We start from the raw sequence: 17,223 nt of genomic DNA, 5'->3' as shown, positions 1-17,223 counted from the left end.
GAAGTCTCTGCAATCTTGATTTCTGCATTCTTCTAAATGGAATTTCTGCAATCTGCTGAATTCTATTATGTATTCTTCTATGGTACTACCCCAAGTCTTTCAAAATCTGTCAAAGTCTGACCATAAGTAGTCAATAAATTGCCTGTATTAGTTTACCAGTCTATCTCAACACACTGACATCTGCAGGAATTTGCATTGTCATTGAAAAGGTACATTATTTCCATGAACTAGTGGGTACAAGGGCTATTTTGGCACTTGCCTCTCCTGTTTGCCAAGAAACTGCATTCACTACTTGATAGCTGGGTTGGGACTCGGTGGTTTCCCATACTTTTGCCTCAACCTACCAATCTTTGCTTTTGGTTAGTCCCAAAGTGAGTTGGTTAACTGACCTTTGAGAGTCATCCAAACAGTACTTTAATGTATACCTAAACTGCAGCGGTTCAAGAAGGCTGCTAATCACTACCTTTTCAATGTAGGTCTTACCAGAAATGGCCACTTCCCACAAAATAATAAAATAATATCTATTTCCCATTGATCAAGATTTCTTTTATAACCTCTTGGCGCACAGTCACCATATTTATGCTGGGTTTCATCGAGAAACTAGATCAAGAACTTGTCTCATTTGCCTTTTGTGGCTCCAAAAGAAATGGTAAAGAATAGGCAAAACCTGGTCTTCCTCAATCTTATTTCCTTCAATGACTGCTTAAAATCTCTCTGGAATTTTGCATGCTGGTAATTGTCATTGTGTCACATTCCAAGAGAAATTGACTAGCAGTCTGACTGTTGAAAATTCTTACTTTCTTTCCATTGACCAAAGGATGCGAAGACTGCAGTGGTTTTGCTACTACACTGACCAAGCTTGTCTATCTCAGCACAATGTGAAGAAAGCTAGGATGTTAATGGTCAGTTTGACTTGGTGTCTCATTGTAAGGGCGATGAAATTCTTTAATTTTTTTTATTGAATTCTTTAAACTCTAATCACTAACTTTTGTCAGAGCCATTTGAAATTGATTAACAAAGCCAATCTAAGCAGATGAGTGTCTACAGCTGGAGCAGGTTTACAGATATAGTTTTCCAATTAAGTAAAGTACATTAATGAGCTTCCTACTCAGAATTGTACACAATCTCTGATAAAGCAAAAGGTAGATAAGTTACAAATGCATACATGATGGTTTTCATTGCAAATGTTAATAATTTGCAAGGTGAAAGATTTAATGAGAAAGAATAGATTTAAAAAGTAATAATACTAATGGGCTTAAAAATGCCGCCTGCTCTAACACAGTATAAAACTGCAAAAATTGATCAAAGGCCTGACAGGAAGTTTTATGTGAACATAAGTAAAGGCTGACAAGAACCTGCTGTGTGTGCCAAAGGTTCCCATGATGGAAAACTGAAACATGGTGCTCACTGACCACAGCGTGAGCCTTGACACAGGTCGTAAATAACTTTGTGATATATGAACACATTAAACAGCCGACTGGTGTATTAACAGCAGTAAATCTGTGACAGGAGAAATGCTTGGCACTCAAGACCTTGTCTTTCTGATATTAGTTTCAGATTAATAGGGGTAAAGCAAACACATCAAATCACTAGTAGACTTTGATTTCATAAACCTTTCATATATTTTCTTCTCAGACTTGCTTATATGGATGCAGAGTTCAGAACCATTAAGCTGAAGGCTGAGGATTCTGCAGGTCGAGAGCATATGATCACAATTAAATTAAAATCAAAGGTGAGGCACTGGTAATGGATTCAAAGATATAATGTTGGGATTCCTTTTGAACAGTTTTGTATATTAAACAATGCCAATATAGATACAATGAGTTGCATTTATTTACTTGTGCAACTTGTTTCTGGTTGCTATTTGGCCGTGCACTTTCATCTTAAGAGTTTGAGATTTGAAACCTATGATATAAGATGGTCAGGTTCGCAATTGCATTTTATTTTAGGATAGTTATACTTTAGCCAAAAGCTGAAACTGTTCAGTATAACATAATTCATTAATCAGTCTTGAATATTTGATGTTAACTAAAGATCTCAAACATAAGGATTTTCTTATTTGTTCATTGGGTGTCCACATCTAGGCCAGCATTTTTGGCCTATCCCCAGCTGCCTTGGAGAAGGTAGTATAGAGCTGACTTCTTGAACAGCTGCAGCCATTGGGGTGTAAGAATACCCACAGTGCTTTAGAAAGGGAGTTCCAGGATTTTGACCCAGGAACTGTGAAAGAAGACCAATTATAGTTCCAAAACAGGATGGTGTGTGTGTCTTGGATGGGCATTTTCAGGTGATGGTGCTCCTGTGCATCTGTTGCCCTTGTCCTTCTAGTTGGTAGAGGGCACAGGATGAGAAGATGCTGTGAAAGGAGCCTCTGAGTTACTGCAGTGCATCTCGTAGATAATACATACTGCTGTCACTGTGCATCTGTGCAGAAGGGATATTATAGTAGCAGATAGGGTGATAATCAAGCAGACTGCTTTGTCTTGGATAGTGTCAAGTTTCTTCAATGTTGTTGGAACTGTACGCATCCTGGTAAATAGAATTTCATCACTTTTGTGACTTGTGCTTTGTGGATGGCGAATGCATATTCAGGAACCGGAGGCAAGTTCCAATCTATTGACTACCCAGCCTCTGACCTGTCTTGACGTATATGGCTAGTCAATTCCAATTTCTGGTTGAGGGTAAACCCCAGAATGTTGTTATTGTGGGACTCAGCAATGGTAGTGCTATTAAATTCAATGGTAATTATTACATTCTCTGTTCTTTTGAGAGGGCCATTCCGTGGCACCTGTGAAGTATAAATGTTATTTGCCACTTATTTGCCCAAGTCGGAATGTTGTCTGTCATACTGCAAATGGAAACTGACTACTTCAGCATCTTAGAAGTTGTGAATGATTCTGAACATTATCCAATCAAGAGCAGACATACTCCTTTTGATTTGATGAAGGAGGGAAGATCGTTGATAAAGCAGTTGAAGATGGTTGGGCTAAGAAAATTTGAGGAGCTCCAGTAGTAATGTGCTGGTGCTGAGCTGATGTATCCATAACAAACGCAACCATCTTCCATTATGCTAGGCATGGTCCCAACCAGCATAAAATTCCTTCCCCTCCTCTCCCCTCCTGATTCCCATTGACTCCAGTCATTGGTTCCTTGATGCTAGACATGGTCCATATCAAGAGAGTCAGTCTTGTCTTCTTCTTGGGTGAGCAAATGTTTAGTAGAATTAGCTTCCAGAATACCCGCAGTGCTTTTAGGAAGGATGTTCCAGGATTTTGACTGAGCAACAGAAAAGGAACAGCAATTATAGTTCCAAGACGGAATGGTGCATGTCTTGGATGGGCATTTTCAGATGGTAGTGCTCCTCTTCGTCTGCCAGCTAGAAGGACCAGGGAAGCAGAAGATACAGAATTGGAAGGTGCTGTCAAAGGAGTCTGAGTTGCTACAGTACATCTTGAAGAACTGGAATTATTTAAGAAATATTTAAGGGACACCAATAGACTAGACTTGCAGGTTTTCCATTTTAAGGTTGTGTACTTTTTTTTATACAAAGTAACTTCTTGGATAACTTAAAAATCTATAAAATGCATTTCTTTCCAGAATCTGTATTAAGTACAGTGGTGCCCCCTGTACCTGCAGGGGATATGTTCCAAGTCCTACCACCGATGGCAGCAAACCCTTTCAGTTAAATGGGAAGTTTACCTTCCCGGCAGCTCCTGGTCAATGATTCTGGAACGTTCCATGTAACATGTTTGGGCCACGGTAAACCCGTGTCTGTGTGGGTTTCCTCTGGGTGCTCACGTTTCCTCCCACAATCCAAACATGTGCTGGTTAGGTGAATTGTCCATGCTAAATTGCCCGCAGTGTTAGATGTAGGGGAATGGGTCTGGGTGGGTTGCTGTTCGGAGGGTCGGTGTGGACTTGTTGGGCCGAAGGGCCTGTTTCCATACTGTAGGGAATCTAATCGAAACTGCGGGTAACTGAAACTCGCAGTAACCAGACCGGCGGATACGACGGTCGCCGTGTATGTCATGCCCTGCCTTGAAAACTACGATATCAAAACAGGTATTGAGAAAGATAACTCTTGAAGTGATCTTGTGTATCTTGCTGATAGCTTGGGGTAGTATCATTGAAGTTGTCTCTGTCATGCTTTCCCCATCCTATAATTGACGCTTGAACAGATTCGTTTAACCCAACGATAATCCATTGTTCCAAGTTTTGTCATGGCTTTCAAATTGTCATCTATTGAAATATTCCTTGATTTTAAACATCATCAATTCTATTTGCTGTTCCATAAACTGTTCAAGGAAATATTTTGCAGCTATTGTCCCTGTCCACAATTGACAAGCCGTGAAATGTCCATTTTTGCAGTGGTTGGAAAAAAGAACATGTTTTCTTCTTCAAGTAAATAACTTTCCATCTAGTATTGAGAGCAATAAGTAAAAAAAATCCTCTTATTTGTCATTTAGTTGTGCCTCGGCCATTCAATGTTGAATGTGAAGCATAAAATCAGAGCTCTCGCATGTTAAACCTTGTGATAGGCGACATTGGGAGTTAACACAGAACTTGCAGTGTGCCAGTGGGAAATATAGTATGAATTTTGATTAAGGCAGCAAGTCATAAAATTGCCAATGTTCTTATTTAGGTCTTTATATTAAAAAAAAATTAGCTTTTGTGGAAAAGTGATAGTGTGAGCCAGGAGGACTGGATTTGAGTCTGACCTGCTCTAGAGGTATGTAGCAGAGATCTGAAACAAAAACAGAATGCTGGACAAACTCAGCATCTGTGGAGAGTAAAATAGAGGTAATGTTTTCAGTCCAGTGACCCAGTTTTGACGAAAAGGTTACCCATATTCAATGTTAACTCTGTTTATTCTCTATAAAATTACATCTTTTTAAAAGATCTTCCACAAAGAAATGACTTGCATTGAAGTCAAAAGTTCAGAGGTTTGATTGGTTAGGTTTGTGACACTTTTACAGACAACAGCAATCTATTCCTTACTTGATATCTTTTTGTTTATCTTCAGTACCCAGCTGAATCACCTGATTGTTCCACAGATTTTCCTGTTCCATTTGTGATTTCTTGGACACAGCAGGTACAAGTCAAATTCTGTAAATGTTTTCTTAACTATTCTTTGTTTTGTTTTTGAGTAACATAGTGTTGTTGTCAAGGGAATATTCAGTCTTTATAAATTATACAAATAATATAAGTGTGTAGCTGAATCTACTGATAAACAGGTATCTTGTTTAGAAGAACAATCTTGTGAAAATATTTCAAAGTCAGTTGTTTGAACCTCCCTTATGATTTGCTGAGTTTATTCAGCTATAAGCTGAACTAATCAGCTTAAAAGGATTCTTGATCTATATTGTTAAGTGATCTTAGGCAAGATGCTGGTAACTTTGTTACAATTGGCTCATAGACTGGAAGAAGACAGACAAAGGATTTGATCCTTAACCAAAGGCATATGGATGGACTTTGTGGACTGAGCTGTGATAAAGCCTCCTTAATCTAAAAATATAAGTGTTTGGTAATGTGAATGAAAATCTCTTATAGGAATTACTATGTTATGTGAGGTTGTATAGGACATTGGTGAGGCCTCTTGTGCAGTTCTGGTTGCACTGCTATAGGAAGGATATTATTAAACTGGAGAGAGTTCAGAAAAGATTCACCAGAATGTTGCCAGGAATGGATGGTTTGAGGTATAAAAATAGGCTGGACAGGCTGGGACTTCTTTCACTGAAGCAGGAGGCTGAGGGATGACTTTATATAGGTTCTTAAAATAATGAGAGGCATAGATAAGGTGAATAGCAGGGGTTTTTTCCCCCAGGCTCAGTGAGTTCAAACCTAGGGGGCATATTTTTAAGGTGAAAGTTTTAAGAGTATGAGGGGCAACTGCCAGAGGAAATGGTGGATGCAGTTACAATTATAACATTTAAAATATATTTGGATAAGTACGTGAATAGGAAAGGTTTGGAGGGATTTGGGCCAAATGCAAGTAAGTGGGATTAGTTTAGTTTAGAAACACTGTCAGCGTGGACTAGTTGGACTTAAGGATTTGTTTCCATGCTGTTACAACTCTGTGACTCTATGATTGGGCCCAGGAATGATTCCATGAAGAAATAAAGAGGAGAAAAATCATTGTATTTTACGAACTCCAAAACGATTATAGTTGTTGGCCTCAAATAGACAAAAAGGCAATTGAATACAATTTTTATTAGTTGGATATCTGGCAAGATATGATAATATTCTAGTTCTTTTATCTAAACAAATGCCAGTTCTATTATCCAGTTGTGCATATACCAGATTCAATTTGGTATAGCAAGTGAAGCTACGAATAATTTCCTTCAATTTAAAAGACAATATTCCTCAGTTTAACGTCGGCAGAAAACTGGTCATCCCCTAGGAAGAGGGGAATTAGTTTTGTTCACTGATCCTTTTAGAACTTAGTGACATATAGTTGTTGAAGGAAACTTATTTATTTTGTGCTATTTTCAGTCTCGACAGCCTAAGCACTTGAATAGTTTGGCTTAGTGTCAGACATTCAGTCTGCAGATTTGTGCAGCTAGGGAAAAAAACTCTTTACCTTGTCTGTCCTTTTAGTTTTGTTTCAATAAACCTAATAGTTGCAGTTTTGAAAAAAAACAATTATGTTTTCCTGAAATATGCAGCAAACCTGCTGTTGAGCTTGTTTAGCAAGCTAGCCCTGCCTTCAATGCCACCCAAATGTATATGTCAGATTGATTGATTGTTTGATTTGTGACTGATAAAAAGTCATGGTCCAGATCTTCAGGTGTCCGGGTTGCCTAATGCACCGATTATTGTGGGAATTGATTGAGAAATCTAAACTTCCAATGGGCCGTTACCCGGTACTTCTGGGATCCTCCTAAAAAGTCTCTGACTCTTGAGTTAAATATCAGACACTTCAGATTAGTTTCAGTATATTTACCTGGATGTCATGAAGGAGAAATTAGACAGAGAAATTGTAATGTATCTCCTGGATAACTCTTTTTTTTCTGCTGATTTTCCAATCGTGTGCACCGACCCCGACTCCTTCCTTGACCCCTGACTACAACCCATGATCCCTGATCTCCCTTGGATTGCTGCATAAAGGGTCATGGATTTTCACTTCACTCAATGCTACTTTGCCAATTTGCAGCCTTTTTCATGTTTCAGCACTTGATTGAACTATAACATTTTTGAAGATGCCAGGATCTGTTAGCAAGATGATTTGATAAATTCTGCATTTTCCAGGATTAGCAGTATTTATTTGTGAATTTTCCTGCCAGGGAAATCAAGAAACTATCACATTAATTATTTGAAACTCGTCTAATAGTCGAAGATTGAGATGGTAGTTCACAGCCTTGGATTTATTACTTTCTCCTTCCTCTGCCATCGTTCTACCTCGCAATTGAATTGCTGAGCTTCTATGTGGCTGATGTCCTAATAGATTAGGAGGTACCATGTCTGAGCAGTTGGCAGCTCTCTCCTCCTGGTTAGTGATATCAACGCTTCCATCATTTAGGGTGACCTTGAATGTATTCTAATACCTTTTTCCTTTGGCCACCCATTGAGTGTTGATTAATAGACAACTGGCAGAAGCAAACTTGCTGCATGAGGTGGGTTTTGGATATTGGGACACATTGGCCTATAGATTGAGATTGGGTCTTCTGGAACAGGGCATTGATATTGGCAGAAAAAGCTTCATATTGTTTCGCCAATCATCCCATTTGATCACTGTAGGGACTATTGATGGAATCTCTCAAAATTCATAATGTATTGTTGATAGTTGGACCAGGATTCACTGCAGTACAGGCAACAATCTTCACAGCACAACCTTTTTAATTTTCACAGATCCCTGGTGTCAAAAATGCATTCCATCTTGAAGAAAACAGCGCTGGCACAGTTGATTCAGTGCTGGACTTTTAATTGATTTGGGAGATGTGGCTACAGAGGTATGGGAAGTATTACATGTATTCTAGAGGCACCCTGTCAATGTATGTGGATCAGGGATGCTAAACTGGCCACAAGAATGTTTGTCTTGGCGATTGTTTAAGAACAGGCCTAGAATTTTATTCAAGATAATGAAAAGGTAAAGCAGCCTTTGCATTTACTGTGCAGAGTGAGCCATCATACAGCAGCCATCAAAAAACTGAAGGTCAGTGAAGTCAAAAGTAGTTTTCATTTGAAAACTTTCCTGTCTAGAAGATATTGAATTTTGACAGTGGTGATCTGTCAGGTTAGACAACGTGGTTGGTGAACAAAGTAGGAGTGCTCATACAACCTTGTTTGACACCAGCCTTGATGTAAAAGGTCAACTAGGAGAAAGTGAGGACTGCAGATTCTTGAGTACCAGAGTTGAAAAATGTGGTGCTGGAAAAACGCAGCAGGCCAGGCAGCATCCGAGGAGCAGGATTCTCCTGCTTCTCGGATGCTGCCTGGCCTGCTGTGTTTTTCCAGCACCACATTTTTCAACTTTGATGTAAAAGGTGTCAATTTCAGATCACCTGCTTAGGACAGTGGCACTTATTATCCTGCAGAAGTCTCAAAGTGGTGAAGACCGTCAATCAGCAACCAATAAACTGGATGACACTCTACAGGATTTTCCATAGGCTTGTGTGATTGAGAGACTTAAATGCCTTGGTCAGGTCAACGAAGGTGAGGGACGATTCTTGGTTTTGCACCAACAATTTTCCTGTGTCTTCTAGTCATGAAGACCATGTCTGGAGTACCTTTGGATGATCAGAAACCATAGTGGGTTTCTAGAGGAATTTCTCAGAGGCTGGACAAAGAATTCAAGCCAGGATCTTGTTTTTGATAGAGAGGAGAGAAATGCCCCTGTAGTTTCCACAATCCTCTTTATCCCCACATGTAGATTATGACAATGGCTATGTTCTTGACGTTTCTGGGGATTTCCTCTTTATCCCAGAGATGGAGAGTAAGCTGAGGGAGTCATAATATGAACCGACCACCAGCATGGTAGACCTCAATTCGTATATACCACCTGGATCTCACACTTTGTTGGTTTTCATCTGTTAGATGATTTCATTGATGAATCACTCTAGGAATTCTCCGCAATGTGCTGTGGGATGACTTTGTGGATCTTCTTTGTGAATACTCTGCAGTCTTGGTTGAGGAAGAGTTTGAAGACCACCCTCCACTGCTGAAGGATGGTTTTGTTGTCCTTGAGGAACTGGGAGCCATCCTGTGATTGGAGAAGATTTTGTCTAGTCGAATGTGCGTCTTGCCTTGGTAGTCTAAAAAGCTTGTGCATGTCATGCTGGTCTGCACAAGCTTGAATCTCCTATGTCTTCTCCACTCAGTAATTGTGCTTCACATCATCAGTACATTGCTAGATATCAGCCTTTGGCTGGTGCTATGTTGCTGTCATTCGCTGGGAATATCGGTGGCTTTGCCAGATGACAGAGTCTCATTGCTTCCACTTGAGAGCATAGATATGGGTGTCATTAGTGTCAAATCAGTTCTGGTTCTATTACAGAGCAAATCTAATAGTCTCTATGCAGGTATCAAGGACGGCAGGCTTTAGTTGATCTCAGAATGCCTAGATTAAGGTTATATCAGGGATGGGTACTTGGTCAAGTCCATTGTATAGCTGGCCCCGGAACTCTTTCCACTGCCCCAGAGCCTTCAAGGCAGCAATATGCAGTTTTCTCTGGGTAATATTGCCCAGACCTCTAGGGACCTTAATGTGGTCTTCACCTGCTGCTTCTGGTGAAAGATTGTGTGTTTATAACAATCTGTACCTCCCTCCCCAGGGACGCTGCAGTCACCAGAATTACGATCTCTCCAGTCAAAAGAACAAGCTAAGCTTCAGAAACTGGAATGTGAAAACATTTGTTAGCAATCTAAAGTCTATTAACTGCAAAAGGCAAATGGCCATTGTGACCCGAGGACTGTCAAGGTACAACATCGACACCACTCCTCTTAGAAAATCTTTGCTTGCTGTGAAGGGACAGTGAAGGGCTTTTGTACAGGGTACACTTTCTTCTGAAAGTTTCTAGCTGCCTCCTCCACCTCTTCAATATGAGAACAGAGTGTCCTAAAGAGGGTTGCTCAGTCATTTATGCAACTAGATCATAAAATCCCAAGATTACAGAAAGAAGCCAATAGGCCTGTTTAGCATGGCCAATCCTCAAGGGGCACCAAGTGGCTCATCAATTGCCACTGCTGCCTCACACTACCAGCAACTCTGATTCAATTCCAGCCTTGGTAACCGTGTGGGGTTTGCTCTTTTTCAATGTGTCTGGGTAGATTTCCTTCCTCTGGTTTCCTCCCACAGTCCAAAGATGGGCTTAGGTTAGCTGGAGCCTGAGTCTTTGTGGGATACAGAATAGATTGACCAAATGGCCTCTTTCTACGCTGTAGCAATTCTACGACCTAATCTTTGGACTGTGGAAGGAAACCGGAACACCCGGAGGAAATCCATGCGGACACAGGGAGAATGTGCAAACTCCACATAAGGTCGCCCAAGGTTTGAATCAAGCCCAGAATGGAGCCTGGGTCCCTGGAGCTGCAAGGCCTCAGTGCTAGCCACTATACCCCAAGGATACCAATCACTTGTATATTTTGTTTCAAAATACCTCAATGGTAAATTTTGATATCTGCTTGAGAGTACTAATAAGGCCTTTGTTTAACATCACAACTGAAAATAGTACCACAACTTGAAGAGTCAGCCTAGAGTTTATGCTCAAAGTTAGGAGCATACTGTGAACATCAATATGTGTAGGACATTTTAAACTATAGAACGCACAGTGTTCCATAAGCGGCAAAACTAAAATAAAGACTATTTATGTGGGACTTTCTATTAAATGGACACAAGTCAGAAATGGTAGAATGTAGGAAAAGCATAAGAATGTTCAGAATGGTGGCCGACAAACTAAAACTTTTAAAAAATTACCATGTAATCAAAGTTAGAACATGGAAAGCAAGGATACCAAAAAGGAAAATGTCAAATATGGAGGTCCTCTAATTTTCAATAATTTTACAAATGCAAACAAGTGAGTCACAAGGCATTTCATGGACATGATGATAAACTTTGTAATGCAATTACATTCAACACAAAATAATTTGAATCTGAAGTAAATTATATAAACCAGTATTTTACCTTTATATCCCTTTTTGCCTTTTAATTGTTACAAAATAAATACTTGCCCAAATCTGTAACTGGAAGGTGTATGAATTACAACAAAGTATTGAAACAGAGTACATGAATATTGTAATAAAATAAATGTATTTTGTAACCATTTGCTACATTTGTTTATTTTGTGAAGATTTGATCTGTGCATTTGTTACTAAGTATTAGGCAGTAGTATTTGAATATATTTTTAATTAAGGCATATGATTTTTTTTCACGGCTAGAGTTACAGCTTGACATTTTTACATGGCATCCATATTGAAATGCATAATTTTCCTTATGGTCCCTGTCTTCCTGCTGGGATGATAATGTTTTGATGTATTTTTCTGCTGCTGTGATGAGAGGGTTGCTGCTGCTGCTCTGACATATTCATTCAGATGAATAATTATAACTTGTGCAATGTCAAGCAGATGATGGCAGATCTTTGCACATCAAGCCAAAGCCTGATCGCCAGTGCAGGTGTTTCACAGCATGATCAGATAAAGCCAGTGGTTTGAAGCTGAGATGGCACATCTTGACTAGTGAGGAATGAGCATCAAGGGCAAAGTGGCCTATGCCCATATGTAACTGTTATCTCACTGGACAGCTTTATCTAGTGACAGGGCTGTTAACCTCTTGCTCTCAACTGCAACAAAAGTAAAAATATTAATTGAAGCCTCTGACTTCCTCATGGAAAGCCACCTAAAGGTAAAGGGTTAATTTCCTACAGACTAATCTTTGATTACAACCTTGTTAACATTCTGAGGTCTCTTTTATTTATGAAATGAATTAGCTTTCCTGGAGATCAAGACAATAATGCACCTTTCCTTATTGTGCTTTTGAATACATAAAACATGGCTTCATGTTCAAAAAACAGACTCCAAGCTAAAGGCATTCAAAGTAGTGAAGTCTGACTTTTGACTCAAGCAGATTTTTGTGTTGTTAATTCTCTTACTCATATAGTCACCTTTTTTAGTGATGTTCTGTCAGTGTGATTTAGAAAATGTAATAGTTGAATTGTGTATTAAATTAACAGTCCCTGGTCTGCACCACAAAAATAACCATAGAAATATTGATTTTAGTTAACCCGTCATAAGTATTACAACCATTTTTACCCACAAACTTAACTTCAGTCTTGTGATTATAAAAGGGAAGAAGATTTTTTTTTAAAATGAATTTAAACATATGTAGCATAAATGCCTTATTTGTGGAAACTAACGTATGTTTGATGAGCTGTCAAGCACCTGACTGCCTCAAGGCCTTGAAGTTGAAAATGAAAGTGATTGCTTGGAAATTTATATCTGAATAAAATCACACTGAAATTGAAATGGAATGTGGATAATGTAAATACTGCAGAACTCAATTAGTTATCTGCCTGTAAAGTGCGAGGAATTTGATTTTATAAAGAGTGTGCAAATAAACTACGCTTAAGCCAAGCGGTAGCAGACAGTACTTTAAATTAAGGTATTAATGATCTAAACTGCTGGAATGATTGGCAAGGTTACAGTGAAAGTTTAAGTTCCGATAAGCTTTTTGTTTTTAAAGTGAAAGAAGAAAGAAAATCCTTACAAATTCTGAATGAGCCAATGTTAAATTCACAGAGGATCATACATTTTGTAAGTTTTGATGCTACTTGGCCCAGTTACGCATTGCAAGCTAAAGGGGTGGGGGGATGTTGAACTATTTGCTTTGGATTTCCACAGCAGATGGAGCCACTTTACTGTAATACAACCATAAATAAACTTTCAGTAAAAATTGCTGAGGCAGACTAAACCTTTCAGGATAGTTTACATTAAAGCAAAAGCGTGTGCCTGCAGCAGAATGGATAAGTAAAGAATGTAGATCTGCAGTCTGTCATGCTGACAAGGGTTAGTGGCTTTGAGCCAGACACAATCAGTTGTCAATCATTTATGTGATTCACAATTTGAGCATAAGAAAATGCAACTGAGATGGAGACATTGGATGTAGATGAATGCAAATATTTGATTTCCTTTCAAATGAGCAGAGATGGGGCAAACATTTTACTTAATTTGTGAAGTCTGCTTTGAGGTTGATAAATACAGTAGGCGTTTAGAGAAAGATCCTGCCCTTTAGGTGTCTATGTCTATAGCTTCACATTAAGTGTGTAGGAAATTCGAGTATCTTCCTTTGTCATGTCATTGGTTTCAACGTGTAGCATGGGTGAAAAAGAACTGCAAAAAGTTGAATTGTACATTTTGTTTAAATGTCTAAGTTTATATGATGAATGTGTTTTGACTGAAACTGTGAATATCGCCTTCAATTTATGAGTGCATTTGCTGAATTCTGCCCAAATTATTAAAACATGCCAAGGTGCGATCAAAGGTAAAATTCTAAGTTGTTCTTTGTCAGGAATCTTGTATTTTCAGTCTGGGTATTGCATATACAATTGCATAAATGGAAGTCAGAAAATTTAAATCGAAGACTTCTCCACTGTTCGATTTTAAGGAGGAGTGGAAAATCCAAATAGCCAACATGATAGAAAAATTTACATAACATTGCAATAAATGCTTCTCACATGAATAGTAATCTCTATTACGGGGCCGAATTGTGTGCGTGCAGTCATCAAGTCCATCGGAAGGAGTAAGAAAGGCTACTTGGAGAATATTCTTTTCCCAATAATGCATGTCTGGAACATTTCTGTGCATCCCACTGCCTCTGCAGTAATGTACTGAACAGATACCATTTATACCGGCTTTGCTTTTAATTATGTTAATCTGCATAGACATGGGTGTGTTAGCTTTTTTGTCACAGCCCAATTTTAATCCCAGGGCATTGCTGAATCCCAAACCCATTATGCCTACACCTCTCTTGAATTTACATTGAATGTGCTGGTAAATGACAATTATTGGTACCCATCCGTGTGGAAACCCCAGAGAGGTCCTGTAACCATTTGAGGAAGTATTCACAGCCAAATCTTGGAGGTCTTTCTTACTGCAACACATGATCTTTATTGATTTTATAGACTCCTAGAATGTCAGTTATGATGTCATTCTGGATTCAAGACCCCACGTTGGAGACTTGCACGTGTAACTACGCTGGCATTTAAATTCAATACAAGAGATTGCATAGACGTTATTCAAGGAGTATGAGAGTTCTGATTAGCATTATCCAATATTTGATTGTTCTTTATTGTTTTGAGGGATTCTGCTTTGCACTCATTGGCTGCTGCATTTTGTAAGTTGTCTTTTTCCTGGCAGCTTAATGTTCCAGGATACAAATACTATAGGAAGGATAGAGTGGGTGTGGGTGGGGGTGGAGGAGGGAGGAGAGAGACTGGAGGAGCAGTGGCATTTTTGATAAGGGATAGCTTTACAACTGTACTTGGGGAGGATACAGAACTGGCTCAAAGGTAGAAGACAGAGTGTGGTGGTAGAGGGTTGTTTGTCAGACCGGAGGCCTGTGACCAGCGGTGTGCCACAAGGATCGGTGCTGGGTCCGCTGCTTTTCGTCATTTATATAAATGATTTGGATGTAAACATAGGAGGTATGGTTAGTAAGTTTGCAGATGACACCAAAATTAGAGGTGTAGTGGACAGCGAAGGTTACCTCAGAGTACAACAGGATCTTGATCAGATGAGTCAATGGGCTGAGGAGTGGCAGATGGAGTTTAATTTCGATAAATATGAGGTGCTGCATTTTGGAAAACCAAACCAGATTAGGACTTATACACTTAATTGTAAGGTCTTGGGGAGTGTTACTGAATAGACACCTTGGAGTGCAGGTTCATAGTTCCTTGAAAGTGGAGTCGCAGGTAGATAGGATAGTGCAGAAAGCATTTGGTATGCTTTCCTTTGTTGGTCAGAGCATTGAGTACAGGAGTTGGGAGGTCACGTTGTGGTTCTACAGGAATTGTTGGAGGGATATGGGCCAAGTATGGGCAAATGGAACTAGATTGGGCTAGGATATCTGGTCAGCATGGACAAGTTGGACCAATAGGTCTGTTTTAATGCTGTACATCTCAATGACTCTAAATCAAACCACTTTTCTGACCTGTTCCTACATTTCTGGCCTGTTCCTACATTTCTTGCCACCAGACTCCTCATTTCCTCCTGCCAGTAGACCCCACTAGCACTGTTCATGAAGATGATATATTTAAAGTTGCCAGTGTTAGTTTGATGTATTTCCTGGAAATTTAATCAAGTGACATTTGCTGCCATGGTTCCAACAATCCTGAGTAAAATATTTGACTTGTTTTATATTCTGATAAACAGCATGCTGTATAATCATAGAACACACAAGACTAGCAATATTTAAGGATAAGTAATGCTTATCAAAAAAACTACTGTGATCTTGCGTTATCGTACTGTAAGACAACCTAAAAGGATATACATCTCAATCGTGTCCCTTCTCAATCTTATCTGTTCTAGGGAAAGCAACCTCAGTCTGCCTTAACTCTCTTCATGACTGAATGTCTCCAGCCCAGGCAACATCCTGATAAATCTCCTCTGCACCCTTTCTGTTGCTATCACATCCCTCCACATAATATGCATAAGGTTCAATTAGCTCAGTTGGCTCTATGATTCCTTTCCAATGCAGAGTGATGCCCATAGCATGGATTCAATTCCTGCAATGGCCGAGGTTACCAAAAAGGATTCTCCTTCTCAATCTCTCTCCTCACTTGAGGTGTGATGACTCTCAGGTTAAGCCATCACAGTCATCTCTCTCTTTAATTAGAGAGCAGCCCCATGATCTGGTAAGACTATGGTGACTTTACCTTACTTTATAATAATGCATTCCAGAACGGCACACAATAATCTAGGTGTGGCCGAACTAATGTTTTATACAGCTCCAGCATAACTTCTTTGCTCTTAAATTCTATGCCTCAGCTAACAAATATGCCTTTATAACCACTTTATCCAGCTGTATTGTTACCTTAAGGGATTGGTGTGCAAGCTAATGTCTCTTTGATCGTCAGTGCTTCCCAGAATCCTACTGTTCATCAGGTGTTCTCTTGTCTTGTTTGTCCTACCCATGTGCATCACCTCACATTTATCTGGATTGAATTCCATTTGCCACTGATCTTGTAACTTATTTCTTGTAATCTAAAGGTATACTCCTCACTATTTGACACCCCTCCAATTTTTTGTATCGTCTGCTAATGTCCTGATCAACCCTCCTACATTTAAGTCTAAATCATTTATATAAAACACAAATCACAAGGTCCCAACATTGACTGTGTGGGACACTACAGGACACCGACTTCCGGTCATTGTGGATCCACTTTGTCAGATTTCCATGGCTCCATAGGAGCTCTTACTTTTGCTATCCATTTCTCTTGTGAGATCGTCACAAAAGCCTTGCTGAAATCCAAGTAGATTACAATAGACCATAAGACATGGGAGCAAAGATTAGACCATTCAGCCCATCAAGTCTGCTCCACCATTCAATCGTGGCTGATAAGTTTCCCATCCCCATTCTCCTGCTTTCTGCCCATAATCTTTGATCCCCTTGATCTCCGTGAACCTATCTATCTCAGTCTTAAATATGCTTAATGTCTGGCCTCCACAGCCTTTTGTGGCAATGAATTCCATAGATTCACTACCCTCTGGCTGAAGAAGTTTCTCCTTGTCCCCGTTCTAAAAGGTCTTCGCTTTACTCTCAGGCTGTGCCCTTGGGTCCTAGTCTCTCCTATCAATGAAATCACCTTCCCAACATCCACTCTGTCCAGGCTATTCAGTATTCTGTAAGTTTCAATTCGATTCCCTCTCACCCTTCTAAACTCCGTTGGGTATAAATCCAGTGTCCTCAAATGTTCCTTACATGTTAAGCTTTTCAGTCTTGGGATCATTCTCGTGAACCTCCTCTGAACACACTCCAGGGCCAGTATATCTTGCCTGGCTGGGATATGGGGCCCAAAGCTGTGCACGATACTTAAAATGCTACTTCTTTGCCCATTCTCTTAACCTATCCAAATCCTTCTGCAGTCTCCATGCTTCCTTAATATCACCTGTCCCTCTATCTATCTTTGTATCATCTGCAAACTTCGCCAGATTGTCCTCAGTTCCTTCATCTAGATTGTTAACGTATAAAGTGAAAAATTGTAGTCCCAACACTGACCCTTTCAGAACACCACT

The 17,223-nt window shown here is 39.6% G+C and overlaps 1 protein-coding gene across 5 annotated transcripts in view; it reads left to right on the top strand.

The window, feature by feature from the left end:
- The window catches only part of fancl (FA complementation group L), an 84,188-nt gene that overhangs the window by 46,038 nt on the left and 20,927 nt on the right, over positions 1-17,223 (top strand). For all 5 annotated transcript variants that reach the window (XM_072580976.1, XM_072580977.1, XM_072580980.1 and 2 more), the window contains 2 exons: positions 1,636-1,732; positions 5,024-5,092. In XM_072580976.1, the coding sequence (XP_072437077.1) occupies positions 1,636-1,732; positions 5,024-5,092 (166 nt within the window). The remainder of the gene's footprint in view (positions 1-1,635; positions 1,733-5,023; positions 5,093-17,223) is intronic.

Source organism: Chiloscyllium punctatum, chromosome 11, assembly GCF_047496795.1.
Source record: "Chiloscyllium punctatum isolate Juve2018m chromosome 11, sChiPun1.3, whole genome shotgun sequence".
NCBI lineage: Eukaryota > Metazoa > Chordata > Chondrichthyes > Orectolobiformes > Hemiscylliidae > Chiloscyllium > Chiloscyllium punctatum.
Note: the sequence above shows the minus strand (reverse complement) of the source record. Positions and strands in the feature narration are given on the sequence as shown.